This window comes from Pelophylax lessonae, assembly GCF_965119305.1.
Source record: "Pelophylax lessonae genome assembly, chromosome: 1".
NCBI lineage: Eukaryota > Metazoa > Chordata > Amphibia > Anura > Ranidae > Pelophylax > Pelophylax lessonae.
In genome coordinates this window covers 553,158,898-553,183,541 of record NC_138768.1, presented here as the reverse complement: position 1 = coordinate 553,183,541, position 24,644 = coordinate 553,158,898, and the positions used below count along the sequence as shown (strand labels likewise).

Below are 24,644 nucleotides of genomic sequence, written 5' to 3'. Positions count from 1 at the left end.
TTCATTGTGTTTACTCAACTGGGAAACTGACAAGCATTTGCAGGAGGTTATTTTTTTTTTCTTTTGACAGCTGTTCTCTGCTCCCTCACAGATATGTAAGCAAAACCGGATCGGCCCGTGGATCTGTTAATTTTACCGATCCCCCGATCCAGCTATTATGGCTATATCGGTGCCGATATCCGATCCTAATATCGGATCGGTGCATCCCTAAGTGTCAGTGATGCAGGTTTGCAAGGCGGCCAACTGGTTGTCGGTGCACACTTTTACAAAGTTCTATAAAGTGGATGTGTTGGCCTCTCCGGATGCTTATTTTGGTCATAAGGTTTTGCAGGCTGCTGTTTAGAGGAATTGATCCTCTTTTGAGGGTGTATTTTTTTTTTTTCAGGTGGACTCCGGTTGTTTTTGTTTGAGCTCCTGTTGCCTGATTGCCTCAATGATCAGGAGCTGTGTCTGTCAATGAACGAAAGAAAATTGGATTTTTGACTTGCCGTAAAATTAATTTCTCTGATGTTCATTGACGGACACAGCACCCACCCCTCTGTGGTGTTGTATTTCTTCTGACACTGCATGTAACTAAACTGAGTGCCTAAAGCAGAGAGAGGGAGTATGCCCCCTGGGACTCCACATAGACGTAGCCAGATTCTTTCTGCCTAGTGCCCCACTCCTGTAGGAGGCAGTATAGCCCAGTGGTTATGGAGATCAGGTCTGTCAAACATCAGAGAAATTGATTTTACGGTAAGTCAAAAATCCCCCCCCCCCTTTTTTATTCATACAAATAAATGGTACAGCAGGCACATATCAGGATATTTAATTGTTGGGATAACCTGTTCTTTAACATCAGGGAACATTTTTTATTTATTTTTTTTAAATTTTATTCCTCCTCCACTTTTTTTTTTTTTTTTTTTCAAAGTTGTCAAGATATATTTCTAACACGCAGCATAGCTATGCTTAGTAATACTCTCCAACACAATCTGCGCTCCTCCTGAGTATGGCGACTTTTTCACAGCCAAGCCACATACAGAGACTCAAAATCCAAGAGCACCTTCGGGCTATCTAGGGGCATGAATTACACATCTAACAATGATCAGGGACACTGGGACTGCAGTAATTGTATTTTATTTTTTTAATATGGTCTCCAGAGCAGTGCAGTGTTAGAAAAGTGACACTATAGTGCTATGGGGAGGTGATCAGGGTTTTTTTTTTTTTTTTTCTCCACACTGATTGCTTATTACAATCTGTAAGACTGTTCAAAAGTTCTGAAATTGCATAAGTGTAAACCAGACTATATTTAACTTAATGTTTGCTTCCAAGTATGCTGTATATGTGAACAATTTTTGTTCTAATGACTGTCTTATATTCAATTTAAAGGTTAAAACTGTCACCAAGTCCCCAATCTCGTGTTACGGTATCAAGGGCCACCTCAAGCAGCAGCACCTCAACTGCTCGCCAGTCTCGTAGCAAGAGAAAACGTGTTGAAGTAGAAGAAAGCGTGGAAGGTGCTACTATCCAGTCATCAAGCAGTTGGGCCAGGCACCACTCCTCTCGTGAAGTGAACACTGATGCTGAAGAGGAGGGTACTGGTGAAAGAGGAAGCAGCAGCAGATTCCATGTATCGCAACAATCCTCTGCAACCGGCAGTATCTCTATAGAGGAATCTAGTAATGAGGGAAATTTTATTCACCTGAAGAATAGCTCCGAAAAGGTAATTTGTGAGCCGCCTTCTTTTTTTTTTTTTTTAATAGTACAGTTGTGGGAGATAATAGATCTTGAATTAGGGTGACTATGGCATTGGCTGAAGGAAGACGTATACTGAACACTAGGGATGCACGATATTGGGGGAAAAAAAGTACATTGCGATATTTGTTTTTCAACTATATATATATATATATATATATATATATATATATATATATATATATATATATATATATATATATATATCGCAATATTGAACTGGGTGGAATGCAGAAGACACTGACAGTGTGGATTAGGCAGAGTCGGGACTCGCAGTGGTGGTAGGAGGTAGAAGAACACAGCCCGACATGACATCTGTCCCACACGTTCAGTCTCCCGCCCTGGAGCTAGTTCTCTTGACCGAGTGGTGAGCGCGGCACAGCGAACCAATCACGTGAGTAGCGGCACAGGGAACCAATCAGGTGTGCAGGCACGTGTGATTGGTTAGCTGTGCAGCTGCTCAGGGCTGAACGTGTGGGACGGATGTGTTGGCTGCAATCACTGTGAGTCCTCCTCCTCCCCCCGAGTCCCGACTTCTCCCTGCCTAATGCTAAATATCGTGTCTTCGGCGATATGAATATCGCCCACGCCCGCAGAACGATAGTCGATATCACATCGACTATCGTTCAGCCCTACTGAACACTGATCTATTTTACTTTTAAAAATTGAATGTTTTACTTCAAAAGGTTTTCATAATTTATTTTCATGACTCTGCCTAAATGTTTAGGGAGACTTTATTGCTACACAGAAGGGTTCTCCAGGACATATGTACTTTAAATTGACATTCAGCTTTATAGACAAAAAAAGCAATCTCCCAGGTTTCGGATAAATTGCAGGGATTTTTCCAAATTCTTACTTTCTTTAGCTGTCTGGCCACAAAATCTTAGACAAAGAAATCCTTGTTGCTTGATTCTGGGGGGTCGGTAGGTGCAAGGCTTGGATTTGTGCATCCTCATGCCAGGACCTGATTTTTATTTTTATTTTCCCCCTTAAGGAATTCTTCTTTACGTGAGAAGTTGTTGTACCTGTTCTTGCTGTCAGCTTCTCCCTTGCTCCAGGCTTTAGCGTCGTCTTACATGTGGAATTATTTTTCTCTGTGGCCATCTTGTGGTGACCTTTCCCATCTGGTCTTGAACAATGCAGGGTTTATTTTTGTGTTTTTTTTCCCCCTAGATGTGTTAGAATGTCCCCCTTAACCTGTAGGGGGCTCTGCCCCATCTAAAATCAGATTTGGGTTTTGATCCTTCATCCCTTTTTTTTTTTTTTGGGGTTTGCTAATGTTTGTTGCTGCACTGCCTACCCTTCAGTTGGACTGCCTTTGGGCGTCCCAACAGTATCTAAATTTGTGTTTTTCTAGCAGACAAACCTTTTCTTGGAGTCCTTTGAAGGACACAAGTACAACTCTATCGTTCATTGACAAACGCAGCTTCAAATCTTCTTGACCAATGGGTTATACTGCCCCCTACAGGATTAGGACACTAGGCAGGAAGAAAGCTTTACCACGCCTATAAGGACTGTCCCTGCAGGCATAAACCCACACACTGCTATAGCCCTCAGTTTGTTTCTGCCTAGTTTAGGAGTAGGACCTAATTTCCTGCTGGGACTTCGGCCTTAGCTGTTTATTTTTGGGAACCTTTTTTTATGATTAATTTCTTTTAGCTAGAGTTCCTGGAGAACTACAAGCAACAGCCAGCTGTGTTTCGGACTGGATATTCTAGAGCCTTATGGTCTCCCAGCCTGGCCAGCGAGCGTGAGCAGGTTATAGTCCAGCACTAGGCCTCGCCATGCCAGAGCCTGATGGGCACGGACAAGCCTGCGAGTGGACCATCTTGCCAGGACACAGATGACCTGTCCTAGATGGGGCCCTCTTTCACTGCCCTTTCGTACTTCTGGGTCTCAGGAGAAAGGAGCTAAGCCATTTCTGTCTTCTGGGGGTTCCAAGAAGACCTAGTCGGGTAAGCCAAAAAGCCAATTCTGCACCTCAAGGCTCTGAACCACTTTGTGCGGGTACAGAAGTTTCGAATGGAGTCCATTCCGGACGGTAGTGGCGTCTACACCAAGGGGATTTTTTGGCCTCTATAGTTAACAAGCAAATCTACACATCCCTCTCTACGCTGGACACCAGTGTTTTCTTCGCTTCGCTGTAGGAGAGGGGCATTATCAATTTGTGGCTTTACCCTTTGGTCTTGCCTCCGCCCTCAGGATCTTTACCAAGGTGCTCCGCTGTTGCTCCTATTTAGAGCGTACTCTCATTCAGCTCTGTTGGGCGACTTGGCGATCACGGTATGGACTCTGCAAAATTTTGGTTGGAAGATCAATTTCAAAAAGTATGCCCTGATACCTGCATTAAGACTGGATTATCTGGGCCTGACTGGATTCCGCCTTGCAGACAAGCTGCAGACGTTGAAGGGGGCGATCCATTTGCTTTTGGCAAACAATTGGTCCTCTCTGCGGACTTGCATGCGGGCCTTGGGTCTGATGGTGTCAACCTTTTGAGGCGGTTCCGTTTTGCTCAGTTCCACATGAGACCCTTACAAAGGGAGAGTCTCGTCAAATGGAACAAAGACCTTGGACACTTTGATTTGGTTGAGTCACAACACAAAGAATGCTGTTCTATGGTGGCTTCGCTTGTTAGCACTATGCCAGGGCAAGTCCTTCCTTCCGTTGTATTGGACGGTAGTAACTAGGGATGTCAGGCTGGGGTGGAGTGCTGGGGAAGCTCTGCGCCCAGGGGCCCTGGACGGTAGAATAGGCAAAACTTCCGATTAAATGTATTGGAGCTCAGGGCAATAAAGCTTTGCCTGAGACACTGGACAACTCGTCTGCAAGATTGTCCAGTCCGGATACAATCGGACAATGTCATGGCTTACATCAATCATTAAGGGGGCACAAAAAGTGTCTTGGTGGCCCAGGAGGTGGCAGAGATCCTAGATTGGTCAGAAAAGTTTGTTCCAGCCCTCTCTACTGTGCACATCCCAGGTGTGAAGAACTGACAGGCAAATTACCCGAGTCGTCAGGTGTTGGATCAAGGGGAGTGGTCCTTACAAGGTGTTTCACCTCTTGTGTGTCCGGTGGGGAAACCCGACGTCGACCTGTTTGCTTCTCGACTCCAACAAGAAGGTTCAGAGGTTCGTAGCCAGGTCTCTGGATCCTCTGGCCGACGCCACAGACACACTGGTGGCTTCCTGGAGTCAGTATTGGCTGATTTATGTATTCCCTCCGCTCTAACTTCTACCGAGGCTTCTTCGCAGGATAGAAGTGAAAGGGATTCCGGTCATTCTGGGGGGCCCAGACTGGCCTCGCTGGTCTTGGTATGCTGACCTGTTATGTGCAGCAGCTGTTTTATATCGAATAGACCCAAGGGCAGCTTTTTGTTTTATTTTTCCTTGCTTTTATTGTTTGAAGACATCCCATGGTCTAAGAATCAACTGCTGTGTCCTGTACGATTAGGATAAAAGGAATTTTGATATACCTTTTTTAAAATTCCTAATCTTGGAGTACAGGACACCGGTCTTTCCCCTCTTCCTCTGTGATCTCCTTTCTGTGATCTCCTTTTTGCTTACTAAAGAAACTGGATTCTTACGGAGTGTGTAGGGTTAAATGGATAAACTGGAGGGCAGTTCTCAGCAAAACTTTTGCCAGTGTCCAATCATCTGAAGGTAGCGACCTTGTCTAAGAAGTCCTGTGTCCTGAACTGCACTGCATATGTAATTTTCATGTATGTCAAAACTCATTTTTTAATTGTTTTTGAATCTCACTACCTAGCTGTAGTAATTTATTGTACTGTTCTAAGTTCTGTTGTGAGATTTTGTGGGGGGTTTTATTTTATGTACTTCTTCCTCCTTCCTTCCTTCTTCCTTTCTCCTTTTTTCTTTGGTAATGAAGAATTCATAATGATTACATTTTCTTTTACCTCCTAGGATCAGTCTCTAGGTAGCTGGAGACTAAAAGTGAAAATTGGGGACAAGGAAGAAATAGTGTACAAGTTCACACCAAAGTATGTACTTAAAGCTGAGCAGTCTGTTAAGGTAAGTTGTGGGGGGATATGTTTCACTTAAATATACACACACACCCCTCAAAAAAATACAACAACATCAAAAAGTTAATTTATGTCAGTAATTTAATTTAAAAAGTGAAACTCATATTTTATAGTTTACACACAAAGTGATATATTTGAGAGAGCAGCTACGGACTACCTCCAAGGCCTCCTCCCACTGTTCCCCCGGGATTTCCCCCACATCCATGCTCCAGCGGTCACAAGCCCGTCTCGGGTACTTTTCCAGGAAAGATCCCAGAAGAGAGGCATAGCAGCCTGATATGAATCCCTTGGTGTCCTGAAATTGTTGCATAAGGAAAAAAACAGGGGTCGGGGACAGGAAAAGCTGTCCCAGAACTGCCTGTGCCCTCCATGCGTGTTGCAATTGGAAATAATAAAACCTAATACTGTCCAGGAGCGAGAAGCGCTCCTGAAGCTGTTCAAAGGTCAACAGGGACCCCTCCCGCACAACATGTGTAAGGTGTGTCACCCCATATACTCGCCACCTGTCACCCTGGTCCAACTTGCATAGTTTCGGATAAGTCCTATTGTCCCATATCGGACTAAAGTTAGTATAACCCAATGCTCGCTGAAGTTTAGTTTTGTCCCATATTTTTTGTAGTAATCTATATGTCGGGAAGCGCTTATTAGATTTAGAAAAAAGTTGCGCCTCAAGTCCCTCCGGCACCCCGTGCGCGCCACAAACCACTGCATAACCGTCAGTGCCGCGCCCGTACGCGACCCGGATACCGCCCCCATGAGATGTTGCAGCTGTGAGGCCAAATAGTACAACCACGGATTAGGAAGGGCAAGGCCCCCCCCTTCACGAGGCTTCTGTAGCTGCTCCATACGTACTCTAGCTGCCTTACAATTCCACATAAGAGTCCGGAAAAGGGTGTTAACTATGCGGAAAGTTTTCAGTGGAATAACGATAGGAGAATTATGGAGGAAATATAACAATTGCGGCATCAAGACCATCTTTATAAGGTTCACCCTCCCGGCTAGTGATAGCCAGAGTTTGTTCCAAGTCCTGATTTTTGTCCCGAAACCTGGTAAGAAGGGGGCTAAGATTGAGTAAGCTATACTTTAAAGCATTTTTTCTTTTTAATTTTGATGATTATGGCTTGCAGCCAGTGAAAACCCGAAATTTAGTATCTCAGAAAAATGGAATATTGTGGAAAAGTTAAATATTGTAGACTCAAGGTGTCACACTCTAATCCGCTAATTAACTCAAAACACCTGTAAAGGTTTCCTGAGTCTGTAACCACTTAACCCTAGGTGGATGTCCTATGACGTCTTGGGCTTTAGGTTGTTAAATCTGCTTGCACCCAGAAGCAAATGCATATGTACGTTGCACCCGCATATGTAAACGGCGTTCAACCCACACTTGTGGTATCGCTGCGAACATTCGAGCGATGGCAATATTTCTAGAGCAAGACCTCTAACTCTAAACTGGTAACCTGTAAAAACTTCTAAAGTGTAGCCTATGAAAATGTTTTAAGTGCTGAAGTTTGGCTCTATTCCATGAGACATGTTGGGTATCTATTTACTCGACGTAACATCATCTTTCACGTTGTACAAAAAATTGGGCTATTAGTGTTTTTTTAATACAAAAATAATTGGGTTTAAAAAAACTTCTGCGCAATACCATGTGACATAAATTGCAACAATTTTGGCATTTTTTTCCATAGGGTCTCTGCTAAAAAAATATATATAAAGTTTTTGGGGGTTCTGAGTAATTTTTTACAAAAAGATAATTGTTACATGTAGGAGAGAAGTACCAGAATTGTCTTGGGCAGGAAGTGATTAAATGGTTTCTCAATCTGGTTCAGTAGGTTTCACAATCATGGGAAAGACTGCTGACTTGACAGCTGTCTAGAAGACCTTCATTGACACCCTCCACGGAGGGAAAGTCACAAGAGGTCATTGCTAAAGAAGCTGGCTGTTTGGAGTGCTGTATCCAAGCATAATAATGGAAAGTTGAATGGAAGGAAAAAGTGTGGTAGAAAAAGGTGCACAAGCAACCGGGATAACAGCAGCCTTGAGAGGATTGTGAAGCAAAGGCCATTCAAGAATTTGGGGGAGTTTCACAAGGAGTGGACTATGGCTGGTGTCTGTGCTTCAAGAGCCACCACACAGACATATCCAGGACATGGGCTACAACTGTTGCATTACTTTTGTCAATTGACTCCTAAACCAGAGACAATGTCGGAAGCGTCTTTCTTGGGCTGAGGAGAAAAGAGCCTGGACTGTTGCTCAGTGGTCTAAAGTGCTCTTTTTGGATGAAAGTAAAATTTGCATTTCATTTTGAAATTAAGGTCCAGGAGTCTGGAGGAAGAGTGGAGAGGCACAGAATCCAAGTTACATGAGGTCCAGTGAGAGGTTTCCATAGTCAGTGATGATTTGGGGAGCCATGTCATCTGCTGGTGTTGAGCTTCCATAACACCTCAGCAGTGCCATAGGCTGATTGCCTCCATGCCATGCTGTATTGATGTAGAAATTCATGCAAAAAGAGCCCCGACCAAGTATTGAGTGCATACTATACTGTATGTGGACATGCTTATCAGTAAGACATTTCATTTCAAAACTTTTTTATATATATATATATATATATATATATATATATATATATATATATATATATATATATATATATATATATATATTGGTTTTATGTAATATTCTAATTTTCTAAAATACTGAATTTTGGGTCATTACTATCTGTAAGCCATGATCATCAAATTTAAAATTGTCTAAAATCTGTGTGCAATGAATCCTATAGAACAGAAGTTTCACTTTTTTTAATTGAATTACTGAAATTAACTTTTATATCCTAATGTTTTAAGATGTATGCATCTATCTAGGTATCGCAAAAAAAAAAAAAAAAAAGGAACACTTTTTTTAATTATAGTATAGCATCATGTCAATTAAACTCCTGAGAGATTGATCTGGTCAGTAAAGTAGCAGAGGGGGTTATCGATCAATTTCAGCTGCTTTGGCGTTAATGAAATAGCAGGTGCAGTAGATGGGAAACAATGAGACGACCTCCAAAACAGGAATGGCTTTACAGGTGGAGGCCACAGACATCCCCCCCCCCCCCATAGTGGTGACCTGAGGGCCCAATGCCCTCCAGTGGGCCCTGTGCTCACTGCCCGGCACCATGTAGCTTGATTGACATTTGCCATTGAAAACCAGAATTGGCAAGCCTGCCATTGGCGCCCTGTGCTTTTCACAGATGAGCTCAGGATCACCCTGAGCACATGTGACAGACGTGAGGGTCTGAAAAGCCGTGCACAATGTTATGCTGATGGTTTTGGGGGGGGGGGGGCATATCCATGGAGGGACGCACAGACCTCTACAGGCTAGACAGCTGGTGCTGTGGGTCCTGGGTTCCTTCTGGTGCACGACAATGCCGGCCTCATGTGGAGAGTATGCATCCTGTTCCTGGAGGATGCAGGAATTGATACCATTGAATGGTCGCTGGGCCTAATTTAAACAGAGCACCTCTGGGACATTGTTTCGGTCCATTTGATGCCATCAGGGTACACCTCAGTCTGTTCAGGAGCTCAGTGATACCCTGGTCCAGATCTGGGGGGAAATACCCCAGGACACTATCCGTTATCTCATTAGGCGCATGCCCTGACATTATTCTTATTCATGCATACAAGCACATGGGGGACATACAAATTGAGTACCATTTTGAGTTGCTGCAATAAAATTTCAGCAAAATGGACTAGCCTGCTGCATAATTTTTTCACTTTGATTTTCTGGGTGTTTTTGAATTCAGCCCTCTGAAGGTTATTCATTTCCATCCAACTATGTGGCATCTTTTAGTTTCTAGCACATTGCCTGGTCTATATCAGTATAGCTAATCCAGCATATGTTTTCCCCATTGAGATCTAATGTGTTTTCAAAGTAAATTAAAAAAAAAAAAAAAAAAAAAAAAATATATATATATAAACAAGACGTATTGGGACACCTGCCTTTACACGCACATGAATGGCATTCCAGTCTTAGTCCGTAGGGTTCAATATTGAGTTGGCCCACACTTTGCAGCTATTGCAGTTTTAACTTCTTCTAGGAATGCTGTCCACAAGGTTTAGGAGTGTGCGCTCCAATTCATCCAAAATATGTTCTATTGGGTTTAGGTCAGTCCAGTCAAGTTTTTTTTCCACCCCAAATTCGCTCATCCATTTGTTTATGGGCCTTCCTTTGTGCACTGGTCCAAATAATTTGGTGGAGGGGGGGGATTATGGTGTGGGGTTGTTTTTCAGGGTTTTGGGCTGGCCTCTTAGTTCCAATGAAGGGAACTCTTAAGGCGTCGGCATACCAAGGCATTATTGGACAATTTCATGCTCCCAACTTTGTGGGAACAGTTTAGGGTTGGCTCTTCCTGTTCCAGCATGACTGCGCATCAGTGCACAAACAAGGTCCATAAAGACTTACCCTACCCCTGAAAAACAACCCAACAACATAACTCACCCCCCCCCCCCCCCCTCCACCAAATGATTTGGACCAGTACACAAAGCTTGTCCTGACCTCAACCTGATAGAACACCTTTGGGATGAATTCGAGCGGAGACTTCAAGCCAGGCCTTCTCATTCAAAATCAGTGCCTAACCTCACAAATGCGCTTCTGGAAGAATGGTCAAACATTCCCATAGACACACTCCTAAAGCTTGTGGACAGCCTTTCCAGAAGAGTTGAAACTGTTATAGCTGCAAAGGATGGGTCAACTCAATATTGAACCCTACGGACCAAGACTGGGATGTCATTAAAGTTCATGTGCATGCAAAGGCGGGCATCCTATACTTTTGGTAATATAGTGCACGTATACACAAATGTATGTATGTATGTATTTATTTATATATATATATATATATATATATATATATATATATATATAGCAATGGTGTTCTGTTTGAAACATGACAACCTCTATACATCCTTGTAGTTTGAAACACACGGGCCACATGCCTGGCAACATCGGCCGGTTCAATAAAAACGGCCGATATTCAGCCAGTGTGTATGGCCGGGGGTCTGACAGAAGCCAGCTACTGTCAAACGAACATGCTGGAAAAGCAGCAGCCAATCGGCTCAATTCATTGTAGAGGTATTCACAGCAGCTATTCGGCAAGTCCTGCAGATATACAGTGCTCAATCAATGGGAATCCCAGCCAAAAAAATGCTCGCCACACGGAGCTCATGGTAGCTTGCTGCTCTCTACTATGGGCTCCCTGTGGCAAGCATTTTTTGACTAGGATTCCACTTGAGACAGTGCTCAATCAGGAGAACTGGTTGAATGGCTGCTGGGAATTCCTGTAGAGTAAACTGATATTTAATGCGGTTTATCAATGGCATTCTGGTAAGTGCATATTTTTGAAGGAAGAGCACTGGAGTCAATTTATACATTTGTGTTGCTACACTGGGAAGTGTCACTTTTAGAGGTCCTTACTTCGCTTTGTTTTTCAATTTGTGGACTTTCCGCTCTCTAGGGACACTCTATAATCATGTGCATGATTTTTTATATATATATATATATATATATATATATATATAATATCTCCTACCCTACAGGTAGGTGCTAGGTAAAGATCTAGTGGGCCTTGTCTGCTTAACAGCAGGGCTGTGATTTGTTAGGTAGGGTGTCGGGCTTCCAGATGTGCCTGCTGAAGGGAGAAGTATCCCCACTGGCTCCTGTCAGAGGTTTCTCGTAGGGCAGTGTGGGAAGCCCAATCAGGGGACACATCCCAGCTTGTAACTACCCCAGAAGGCAGATTAGGCTGCAAAGGGCTCTGGGAGTGGGTATAAGTTTGGGGGGGGGGGGGGGGGAGTGCGTTGCACGGTGTCTTTGGTGGGAGCAGAGTCCCAGGAAGGAGAGTGCGGCTGTCTCTCCTCCTGTGTGAGGAAGTTTGATGTCTTGGGGTGTCGCCTGAGTGTCCAGAGCATGCTGAGTAAGCTGAGGGGATCCGGTGTGCCGAGAGAGCCTGCGGAGAGAGAGAGAGAGGGGTCCAGTCCCAGGAAAGCCTACACAGGTCGTGAGTACTGAGGATTGCCCCTGGGGGGTCTGACTGAAGCTAGAGAGGACCACTCCGGAAGAGGTTCTGGGATCCAGTGCCAGCTAGTTGTAAAGGAGGTACCTAGTTCGAGGACCCTGAAGCTACAGAGGGGGTACATAGTGGACCCTAAAGAGTTCAAGTGAAAGGGGGCACCTGCAGTTGGGCAATGAATTGTACAGAGTGTGCCAGTTGCAAGTACAGCTATACAGAGTTCTATTTCGTACTACCTCAAGCTAGCCAAAGCAGGGGATAGTATTCAGTGTCTTCCATAGCACACTAGTGTCAGTACTACAGTTCTCAGTCCTGGATCTTCTGAGCTCATAGTCAAGGATTCAGTACTTTTGTGTTCTACAGGCTATATACAGCGTTGGTGAGCATTGGCTGGCGCCGGCTGGCGTCAAGGAAGCGCCAACGGGCATTTTTCAAGAGCAAAGTCCCATATGTAATTAGTTCAAGCCTCAAGGAGTATCCCACTCATTCCCTTCTCCCATCCCCTTTAAACCAAATAAAAACCACAAACAAAGATGCCGGAGTTGTTGCTGCTTCAGTTGTCACACCCAGGGTCACAGCTCACATGGGCTGAAGATAGTAACTGTACTGATGGCAGACCCACATCAGGCCACAGGCCTGGAGACCTTGCTACACACACATATATATATATATATATATATATATATATATATATATATATATATATATATATATATATATATATAATTGAAATTACTTTCACACATAATTGCTAAATAAGTTTAACATTGTACTTTTGTGAGTTTTTTTTTTTTTATTTGGTAATAGTGCTGATGTGCCATTTCCATCTGATAACTAGTGATTATCAAATGTTAATAAATGTTGGTTCCTGTTTTTCAAGTAAGCCCCTAGGAACCAGCTGAAATGTTTCAACATATGTGGGGTGGGGTGTGGTGACATTTTGTGATCACATGGTGGAATTTTTTTTATAGAATTGGCAATTACCCAAAAGACCTTATGCATAAGATTTTGCAGGCATAGGAATATCAAAGTGCACTGCCTGTGCTAGGCATGGAGAGTGCTGTCATGTCTCATGCAGTCATGACACATTCCACCACTTGTCTGTAATGAGCCAAATATTAGTTTTTATTGGTTAGGAAATGTTTTCTAATTTCACCTTTTACACTTTTTGTAGATCTATAGTGCTGATGCTGGAGTGCCACATAGCCCTCCTTCTGTGTTGGTTTGGAAAAACCAAAGTTCTTGGGGAACTGACAGCAACATCAGGTTGTGTCTGGTGAACAATGAAGATGAGGTTAGTTTGATTTAATTTTAGTGCTGTGTAATTATTATACTTTTTCTCTATCTATCATTATATTCGATTTTATGTATATGTATAATAAATTAAAAAAAATAAAAAATGGTTAAATAATGGCAAAAAAAGGAAAGCTTCATAGGACATCACTATATAATCCCTACCACTCCCAGCTAGCCTCAGTTTTTGCTAGCATCATTTTATATTGTGATTATGTGCCACATCCGAAACCTTTTTGCTGCCCTTATCAGTCCATTTATTTCATCCCTTGCATAAACCATTCCAAAGCTATAAAAGTCAGTCACTCAGACCCATCAGTACCAATTAATTTTGTGTGCGCAACAATGTGACCATTATTTCAACTAGTAACGCCTCAGATAGAATACAGACCAAATGCTAGAATGAGCTGCCATCCCAGCACCAAATGTAATTTAACCGTTGGTCTTATTCGCTGCAGGTTTTTCCTTATTGTAAGTAGTTTATTGCAGCGTGAATTCTTTCTTTGTGTGAAGTTGGAATTTGTTGCTTTTCCCACAGGAAGTGGCAGTGAGAATTGTATCAAGGTCTGTCCTCACCACTGTAGAGGAAGATGAAGAAGAAGAAGAAGCTGAATTTGGGGAGGAAGATCTTTTTCATCAGCAGGTGATTTGCCAAAATTACTATTTTCACATGGTAAAATATGGTGCATTTATTGCTGCATAGGTGCATTTTTAGATCACAGAATCCTGCTCTTGGAATGAGATTGTTGGTGGAATTGCCTTTTTCTCACATTAGTTTTATAGTGGTGGACACCCTAGCGTTAACCCTTGGTATAACAGAAGCACTCAAAGCAGTAAAGTGCATTTCAAATTTAAATCTGTACTGTGTAAAGACCGTAAGCGATTATGATAGGAAACCATAAAACCGAAAACTTGGCTTTCCATAATTTTCCCTTTCTGGTGCATGGCAGCATATACATGTGGTTGATGCTTTGCCCTCATCCAACCCACTGGATCACTAGAACTCTATAAAAGTTTTAACAACAACCCACTGCCCCATTTGTTTTTAAAATTAGAGGACTGTGGAGGGTAGTTAAAGAGAAACTGCAGTCTACTCGCATAATTTGTAATAAAAAAACACATCTGCCATTCTTCCAACCACATTGCATATTATTTTATATGTATTGTGATTCTGTACTGTAAATATGCTGCAGGAATCTCCCTCCACAAAGTCTGGCTGCAGCCATTTTTATTGTGGGCAGCTGAAGCTTCCTGTATTTACACAGTCACAGAGGCGCGTACACAAAATATATTATTTTTTAATATCTCCCAAAAGTGAGTACATCCCTCACATGTAAATATTTTATTGTATCTTTTCATGTGACAACACTCTAGAAATTACACTTTTCTACAATGTAAAGTAGTGCGTGTACAGCTTGTATAACATACTGTAGCTGTTGACTTTTAATATTAGGACACTTACCTGTCCTGGAGTCCAGCGATGTCGGCACCGCAGCCGATGTTTCCATCGGCTGTGGGGTGCTCCCGCCACCATTGCCTGTCAGGGAACCCAACAGTGAATCCTTGCGGCTTCATGAGCAGGTCCCTACTGCGCATGCACGAAGCGCGCTGCACATTCTGATTCGCTCGGCGGTGGAGGGTAGGAGGAGGGGTCCTCACTTCGCCGTGGCGCCATCCCCGGAAGAGGGGGAAGGGTACTGGTCAAAAAACAGGTACCCACACAGGGGCAACGGGCGGGTATTAAACAGTAGTCTGGGCTCCTTCCCTTCACTCCTAGTGGTAGTGGAGGCGGTCCGTGGGGTCCCACACGATGCAGACAAACGCTGAGAGCAGTCCTTTTGAACTCTGGTGCATCGTGTGGGACCCCAGGGACCGCCTCCACTACCACTAGGAGTGAAGGGAAGGAGCCCAGACTACTGTTTAATACCCGCTCGTTACCCCTGTGTGGGGTGACTACTTTTGGTTAGTAGGCTATTTACTAGTGGGATCCCCCTGCACCTCGCTAGTTGCCCACCACGGGGTCACCTACAACCTGTCTTTATTTATCCACGGATCCCTTTTATTTAGTTCACCAATTCCTGCTGGATCTTCCTGTGTTATTTGGACTAATTATTATTACTAATATTGGCCATTAGGACTTTTTTGAACTTTAAAGTAGTCCCCAATTTATTTATTGCTCTTTTTGCACCATATTGGCATCTTTTTTGCACTTTATTGCATAATATTGGCACCTTTAGCACTTTATTCACAGAATCGTCATTGTCCTTTTTGATTATGAATATATATATATATATATATATATATATATATATATATATATATATATATATATATATAATATATATTATATATTTGAGCTAGACATCATATAGATACGCGATATACTTTGCTAGCTATTATATAACACTTCTCATTTGCACAAAATTGTTTTTTGCTGTGATCTTTTTAAGGTACTATTTATTTATTGCACATGATATAACACTATTTGTCACTTGGCACCTTAGGGCCCTTTCACACGGGCGCTCCGTATGTCCGCAAATCATCCTATTTTTTTGCGGATGATTTGCGGACATAATGTAAGTCAATGGCATTGCGGATGTCAGCGGAATACCATCCGCTGACATCCGATTTTTCTTCCTTTCAGTTCTGTTCCGTTTTTTGGAACGGAATAGAACCCTATTTTTCCTCCGTTCAAAAAACGGAAAGGAAGGAAAATCGGATGTCAGCGGTGTCATCCGCTGACATCCGCAATGCCCATAGACTTACATTATGTCCGCATATCATCCGCAAACGGATGGGATGATATGCGGACTTACGGAGCGGATGACACAACTGTCATCCGCTCCGTGAAAAAAAAAAAAAAGTCCCGCAGCGGACAAAAACAGCGGAGCGGCCGTGTGAAAGAGGCCTTATGGTTGCTTATTTTATAAAATTTTATATATACCACTTGATTGCACCTTTCACCACTGGGATTTATTACCAATTTTCGTATATGTTGATTGTATTATTATTTTATTCTTGCTTTTATATGTGATTTTATTTATTTATTCATATAATCTGCACAGACTGCCACTGAGACAGAAACCCCCTTTTTTTGTACACATAACACGGAGTGATTCATATGTCAATATTTATTTAGGCAGCGCCAATTACCCACATTTATAATCTCTTGTGCTTTAGTTGTCTCGCATGGGACTGAATTCTGCGATTTAGGTGTTGCAAGACCTGAACCTTTGGAAAGGTATGGGAAATCTCCCCTGTGATGGGACAAGTGACCTGTTGCCCATATAGGACGATGCTGAGAATGCTGCGCTTAACCACACAATCTCCTTTTTAGATGTGCCGTTACAATCGAACTCTCCTCAACCAGTAGTTTCTTCTTTAGAGAGGTTTTCGGCATCTGGGTGCAAATCATCTGCTCAGTAGGTATACGCAATATCTGCTGTTTATTGAGGGGAATGCAGGGTGTTCCAGACAGCTCCGGCTGAAATCCTGCTGCAGGTACTCCGTGCTGGGGATTGGTGTGTCAAGAAGCCTTCATGGTATCTCACCACCAGGGATTTTGGGCTAATCGGCAGGTTTTTGAGGAAGCTTTGCTGGAGCCCTTCCTCAAAGGGGAGTTCTGTCTGGAGCGGTGCCCACCTGGTTCCTGGTATAGTGAGTAGCTGTCGCCCCCTCCCCCTGGAGGGTTTTGGGTTGGGCATGGGCCCCTCCTTGGGACAGTCAGGCACCCCCCCCCCCCCCCCCCCCCCCCCTTGCAGAGTCCCTCACCTGTGGGCGATGAGTTAGGCGATGGGAGCTCCTCCTCGTCCCCTGGTGCTGACTCATGAATGATTTTACTTCCTGATCACCACATGTGTAGTGCATTATCCTGGTGACTTCAGGCGCTTGTTTCTGCAGGTGGTGAGTCTGATTGGTTCCTCTCCCTCTCTGCTGAGGATCACTTGGTGCTTTGTGCCTGACGACCGGGTGGTGCTGCCAGCGCGGTGGGGGTTGTCCCTTAGCAATGTTTTACACCTTTTGTGGGGTCCCCCTGGTGACTCATGGAGTCTTTGGAGCACATTTCCCCACCTGATCCCCTCTCTGAGGCTGCGGGTCCCACCCAACCATGTATGCACTGACTGTGGTCCTGGAGTCCCTTGTGTCCTGGGTGGAGGTGGCTTTTGGGCGACGGGCTAGCAAAAAGCGCCTTCCCCTGCCTCATCGGTCTCATAAGATCCTGAATCTGATTCGGCCACTGCGGATGTGGATCACCCTGCTGGGTCTACAACCACACTCCTGGAATCCTTATAGTGAGGTTGATTCCTCCACATCTGTGACTGTGCATGAAAGGGCACTGGTGGTGGCACTGGTTTTATCTGTTCGTGAGACCCTAAAGATGGAGGACGCAGCTGAAGCTGCGATGAAGGTTCAGGTACCCTTTGGCACTCGCAAGCAATCAAGAGCGGCGAAGGTGTTTCCTTTCCCTGCCTATTTCAACAGAATTGTTGCTAAAGAGTGGGGACAACCAAAATGTTGCCATTGGGTTCCTAAGCACTTTACTAGGTGTTACACTATAAGGAGTCCCTTCTTAAGAAGTGGACTGTGCAACCGGTGGTGGACCCTCCATTTTTCAGATTTAACAAGGCAACCATGATTCCGGTTCGAGTCCCTGACCTTTAAGGATGCGGCTGACCAGAAGGGGGAGGCTGTGGCCCGCACTAATGTACACTCTGGCTGGTTCGGCAATGAGGCCTGGAGGGGCAACAGCTCCTCCCTGCCTTTGCCAAGCTGATGGACCAGCTAATCCAGCTGCAGTTTTATTTGTGATGCCTCTTTGGATGTGACTCCCTTGATGGCTCACCTCTCTGTTTTGGCAGTGGTCCTTCGGAGTGTCTTTTGGCTCAAGTGCTGGTCTTCGGATCAGACTCCAAAAAAGGCCTTGACTGATCTGCATTTCCAAGGAGATCGCCTGTTTGGAACTACTCGGAATGACCTCATTAACCACTTCCCACCCGCCCTATAGGCAAATGACAGATAATGTGCTCTGCGTAGGCTCTTTACCATGTGACCAGCTGTGTCTAATCACAGCTGGTCACATAGTACACAGGAAGAGCCGTTGATCGGCTTTCCTCAGTTTGTGCCTGACAGGCACGAGTAGAGGAGAGCCGATCTGCGGCTCTCCTGAGGGGGGGTCTGCACTGGTAATCGGAGCATTGATTGCCAGTGCAGATCCTTGGAAGGGGGGTGCCACTAGAACCACCAGGGATGCCCACCCATGACCCCAGGGATGCCCACCATGGCCACCAGGGATGGCATTTAGGGCTCAGGAGCCCTCCAGTGCTGCCCACCAGTGCCCTCCCCATCAGTGGTGCCCATCATTGCCATCTATCAGTGCCGCCCATTATTGCCTATCAGTGCCTACCAATGCTGCATATAAGTGCTGCCTATCGGTGCCTGTCAGTGCGGCCTCATCAGTGCAGGAAAAAACTTATCGATTTACAAAATTGTAGAACAAACAAAACTTTTTTTTTTCAAACTTTTTTTTTTTTTTATTTATCAAAAAAGAAAAAAACTTGCGGTGATCAAATACCACTAAAAGAGAGCTCTATTTGTGGGGAAAAAATGACATAAATTTGGTTTAGGTACAGTGTTGCATGGCCACGCAATTGTCATTCAAAATGCAACAGCGCTAAAAGCTGAAAATTGGCCTGGGCAGGAAGGGGGTGAAAGTACCCGGTATTGAAGTGGTTAAAGGTCTCACCGGGGGGGGGTACTTTTTCTTCCGCAGGCTATTAAGAGCAAGGAACCTCGTCGTGAACGTGGGCCCTCCTCAGCTCAAAAGTTTTTTCGTCCCTCAGAGTTGACTGACAAGGGCTCGAAGCCTTTGAGGGCCTCCTGAAGACATGGTCTGGCAAGCCAAGATCGATCTTCTCCAGATCCTGGGACAAGGCTCCTTCAGCATGAAGGTGCGTCCTCACTCGTATCTGGAGCGGAGGGCGTCTTCGCTGGTTTCCGGATCCGTGGACTTCCCTGGTGCAAGACAAGTGGGTCCACTAAGTAATTCGGTCCAGGTACAAGATCGAATTTCGCTCTTGTCCCCCGGCAAGGTTTTGTCCTTGCAACTTGCACCTTTCCCCAGACTTTTTACAGGGTCTATTTTGGGGCGGTACAAGACTTGTTCAAGGGGTGATTGTCCTGATTCCAACTTCAGAACGTTTTCAGGGTTTTTACTCAAACCTGTTCACAGTCCCCAGGAAGGAAGGCAAAGTGCGTCCAATCCTGGACCTCAACTGCTTTGTGCGGGTACAGAAGTTCAGAATTGAATTCATTAGAACGGTGGTGGCATCCCTGCGTCGGGAGATTTCCTCGGGGAGATTTCCTCGCCTCTATCGATTTATCAAGGATGTATCCCTTCACATTCCAGTATGTGCTAGTCACCAGTGTTTACTCCGCTTTGCTGTGGGAGAGGAGCATTATCCGTTTGTGGCGTTACCCTTTTGGTCTCGCCTCTGCTCCTCGGGTCTTCACAAAAGTGTTAGCCCTGGTGCTAGCTTTGCTACGCCATCGGGGGATCGCGGTACTGGGCTACTTGGACGATCTCCTTCTGCAAGCGGAATCTTCCTCTGCTCTGGTGGAAAACCTGAAGATTACAATACGAACTCTGCGGGAGTTCAACTGGATTCTGAATTTTCAGAAGTCTGCTTTGGCTCTGTCCTCTGGACTCTGCCTTAGCCACAGTGCTCCTTCCTTTGGACAAACTCCAGAAATTGCAGGCTGCAATTCATCTTCTGCTGTCCAACAGGTGGTTGCCCTCCAGACTTGCCTGCGGGTGCTGAGCCTGATGGGGTCTACCTGCGAGGCGGTTCTGTTTGCACAGTTCCATATGAGGGAGTCCCTTATATGGTGGCTTCGTTCTCTGGCGCTTCGACTGGGAAATTACTTCCTCCCCTTGTGTTTGGACAGTGGTCCCTAGGGATGCCAGCCTCTCTGGCTGGGGAGGCGCCCTCTGCAAGCATTCTGCTCAGGGGATCTGGATGCCTCGAGAGTCCAGACTACCGATCAATGTCTTGGAACTCCGAGCGATCAGACTGTCTGGATCATTGGGCGGATCGTCTTCAGGGTTGTCCAGTGCGCATTCAATTGGACTAAGCCGTGGCTTATGTCAATCACCAAGGGGGCACAAGAAGTGTCCTGGCGGCTCTGGAGGTGGCCGGCATTCTAAGGTGGGCAGTACGGTTCTTTCCAGCCCTCTCCATCATACACATTTCCGGAGTGGAAAATTGGCAGGCGGATTACTTCAATCGGCAGGCGTTGGACCAAGGGCAGATGTCCCTTCATTTGGAGGTGTTTCATTAGCTGTGTCTCTGGTGCGGCACCCCCGAGGTGGATCTGTTAGTGTCTCGGCTCAACAAAAAGGTGCAGAGGTTTGTGGCTAGGTCAAGGGATCCTCTAACTGATGCCACAGACGCGCTTGTGGCCCCGTGGGGGTTAGTATTGGCTGATTTACGCCTTCCCTCCTTACAAGCTTCTGCCCAGACTTCTACATAGGATCGAGGCTGAAGGGATTCCGGTCATTTTAGTGGCTCTGGACTGGGCTCGTCAGGTTTGGTACGCCGATTTCAAAACGGCTGGTCACCGGCGTTCCTATGAAGCTTCCTCTCAGGGAGGATCTTCTATTCAAAGGACCAATCTTCTATCCTGCTTTACAGTCCCTGGCTTGGACAGCTTGGCTGTTGAACGCCAGGTGCTGAAGGATAAGGGTTTATCTGAATCGGTGATTCCTACACTGTTGAAAGCTAGGAAATCAACTTCTAAGAAGATCTACCATCGTACGTGAAAGACATACATTGCGTGGTGGAAGTTGCTTGGGAGTTTATCCTTGCTCCTTCTCGGTGACTCAGATCTTAACCTTCCTTCAACAGGGGGTTGAACAGAAGTTGACCTTGAGTACCATCAAGGGCCAGGTGTCTGCTTTGGCCGTCTTCTTCCTATGACCTTTGGCCACATAGCCCCTGGTGCATACCTTTCTTCAGGGTGTCCGACATTTGGTCCCTCCAGTGCGGGCTCTGTTGCCGCTTTGGGATCTCAATTTGGTGCTATCAGCTCTATAGAAGCCTCCATTTGAAAATATTTGGGAGTTTCCCCTACTTGCGCTGTCCTAGAAGGTGGCCTTTTTGGTGACGATCAGCTCTGCACGCAGGGTGTCGGAACTGGCAGCGTTATCCTGTCCCCCCCCCCCCCCTCTCTGGTGATTTACCGGGATAAGGTGGTTCTTTGCACTTGGAGAAAGATATATAATAGATAGATACTCAGCAATATCCCTATATATATATATAGTAGCGCAAACTTGTCAAGAAGCAAGTGCCAAAAAAATACTGTGCCCACTGCACAAAAGTCCGAAATGCAATAGATGTCACATAGGCAGCAGGAAAAAGTTCAGAAATGACTCAAACAGTCCATAATCCTTCACTCTATCTCCTGGGATGATAATGTACGAAGACGTGTTTCTCAAAAGGATCACCACCACCACCGTGCTCCAAGGGGGGAGGAGAATTGCCCACTCACCAGATGCTGTGGCCCAACCCACTTTCGTGTTTGAGCATTCAGGCTTATAATGATGGTCACTGGTCCAGAGTATCCACAACAGGAATCGCACCAGCGCAGTCAAAAAAAGCTCAGCAGCATATGGGGAGGAGAGAACATAATCCCAATAGCGTGATACCGTTTAAAAGGGTTTTATTAAATAAAAATAAAACATAAGGTAACACACTCACATGTCTTGCTGCATAGCCAATTTATTTATTGGTGAGTGGTCCTCATTTGAAGCGCTTGGGATAGCTTATACCTTTATTTGGTTTTCGTTGGGCATTTAAGCTGTCATATTATATGGTTCTTTGCACTTGTCTAGACGTCTTTCCTTCCAAAGGTTGTTTCTGATTTTTAATTTGAATGAAGACCTCGTGTTGCCTTCCCTGTGTCCCAGGCCTAAACATCCGAAGGAAATTGCCTTGCATGCTTTGGATGTGGTCTGGGAATTAGGGTGTACCTGGCAGCTACAAAGTCTTTCAGGAAGTCCGACTCACTATTTGTGCTCAGACGGACCTTGAAAAGGGTTGTCGGCTTCCTCTGCAACCATTTCCAGATCGATCAGACGGACAGTGGTTCAGGCCTATTTCATCAGGGGCCAGGTTTCTCCTTTCCCTTTTAAGGCACACTACTATAGTGCATAGTGCATCCTGGTTTGCAAGGCGCCCACCTGGTTGTCAGTGCACACTTTTACCAAGTTTTATAAAGTGGATGTGTTGGCATCTGCGGATGCTTCCTTTGGCCACAAGGTTTTGCAGGCTGCCGTTTAAGAGGAGCTGACCTCTTTGCGGGTGTATTGTTTTTTTCAGGTGGGCTCCAGTTGTTTGGTTGGGCTCCTGTTGCCTGGTTGGCTAATGTTTAGCCTTGGGAATTTTTTGGTTGTTCTAACCCATCATGTTTAACACTGCTTTGGGACGTCCCAATGGTTATGAATACCAGGAGCTGTGTCCGTCAATGAACAAAAGAGAACAGGATTTTTGACTTGCCTAAAATCCATTTCTCTGATGGTCATTGGCGGACACAGCACCCACCCCTAGTATACCCCCCTGGGACTGCCCATGGGTGTAGCCAGAATTATTTTCTGCCTAGTGTCCTACTCCTGTAGGGGGCAGTATAATCTAATCTAATTCTGAATACCAGCAGCTGTGTCCGTCAATGAACATCAGAGAAATGTTTTTTACAGGAAGTCAAAATCCCATTTTTTTCCCACCTCCTAGCAGATATAAAAATCTCTGTTGCATAGTTTTAGTAAAATGAAAGTAGAATTTTTAATTTTAAGGTAAGCGTATATATTAAGCACTTATAATTCTTTTTTTTTTTTTTTTTTTTTCCCTATAGGGTGATCCTCGACCAAAATCAACAAGCTGTTCTGTGATGTAATTATCCAGCATTGTTCTTTCTTTTACTGCCAGTGCCACTGAAATCTATTTTTATACCTATAAAAAGGTTATTTTCTTTTAAGGTATCTTTTAGTTATTTCATGTAAACAGCAATCTACTGCCAGTCATGTTTCCAAAAGCTTATTTCTCTGATTTTATAAACACTATTTCCCAGGTCAGGGAATACGTTTTTGTTTTTCTTTTAATATGGCAGAGATAGTTTTTAATGTGTGGCTGCACGAAAGGGTGCATTTTATTTTATTGGTTGTTTTCTATGTGGCTAACGGTGCCGCTTAAAGAAGAGTTGGTAGTTTGAAGACTTCAAACCTGTTACTTAAAAGTAATGTTTTGCAACAAGTTCAGGATAAAGGTTTTCATGCAATAGACATAGCATATGTATCCATGGCTGTTCACCTTGCAGATATTTCAGTAAAACAAAATTATATTGTAGGTGACTGGAAAAACCAATGAATATTGCTGAGACATGGTAGTTTTTATCATATGGAACTGTTGTGGTATATTTGCTTCCAGAAAGCAATAATTTACATGTTTTTTATTTCCCCCATAACCTAGATGAGGGAGAGAGCTCAACTACAGATTTTATAAAAGCAGCTTTTGGTAAATGTTTTTTAGCCCTCTAAGATTGTTTAAATGACCATGATCCAACTTTGTATGCCGCCTGTGGGTTCTTGCCTAGCACATAGGCAAAGCTTTGATCATTCATAAAAAAAATGCTACTCAGTGTAAGGTGCAAAAAATGATCAGTTCTTGCTTGAAGGGAAAATGGAAATGATATGCCTTACTTGCTATTGAAAAAATGCTGAGCTTGACTATTATTGACGTGTAAAGGGTGAACAAATGTCTTTTTTTTTTTTTTTTTGTTAAATGAAGTTTTTTTTATTGTATTAAGCTAAATCTGTCACCATGCTGTGGACTGGCACTTTTTTCTGCATTGCATAATACTGTTTTCTTAGATCAAACGAACTTATTTGAAGTAGCATAAAGCATTGTTTGCACTGAAGAGCGCGTTGCATTTCACGTGTTCTCTCATGCTTTTTCTGATCATGGAAAACTGCCTTTCAAACCAGTCACTTGGGATAATGGTATTGCAGAGGGTTTTGTTTAGCTCTGCCCTTTCTGCAATATTAATGCAATTTCAAACCATTGTAATTGTTAATGTGTGTGTGTTTTGTTTAGGTCATTTCCTTTAAGTTGAAAGGAAAAAAAAAACTAGATTTGGTGAACACTCAGGCGTTAAAATTGAACCTTTTGCTTTGCTCATGTAGGGAAAAAGCAACAGGTTCACTTTAATGACTCATCCAGCTGCTTATATTAGTCTTCCATCATTCACCTGCAGTAAGTAAGAATTTGTCTTGTGTAAGCTGAGCCTTTATTTGGCTATGCAGGTTTTTTTTTTTTTTTAGCTAGTTTGTTTGGACGTTACTGGACCAGCAAAATATTGATCAATGTATGGCCAGCTTTACATAGGGGTGAGGACTGTCTACCCTCTGTTTAAAAAAAAAAAAAAAACACCCACTTAGTGCCTAAGTGGCCAGTTGCCAATCACCTGTTACATAAGAGGAAG

The 24,644-nt window shown here is 44.2% G+C and overlaps 1 protein-coding gene across 1 annotated transcript in view; it reads left to right on the top strand.

Annotated features, from left to right (window-relative positions):
- Positions 1–23,608, top strand: part of LMNB2 (lamin B2) — an 84,131-nt gene extending 60,523 nt beyond the window's left edge. The window contains exons 8-12 of the mRNA XM_082270935.1: positions 1,369–1,702; positions 5,655–5,762; positions 12,994–13,113; positions 13,651–13,755; positions 23,019–23,608. Of these exons, the coding sequence (XP_082127061.1) occupies positions 1,369–1,702; positions 5,655–5,762; positions 12,994–13,113; positions 13,651–13,755; positions 23,019–23,060 (709 nt within the window). The 3' untranslated portion in view covers positions 23,061–23,608. The remainder of the gene's footprint in view (positions 1–1,368; positions 1,703–5,654; positions 5,763–12,993; positions 13,114–13,650; positions 13,756–23,018) is intronic.
- The last annotated feature ends 1,036 nt before the right edge of the window (positions 23,609–24,644 follow it).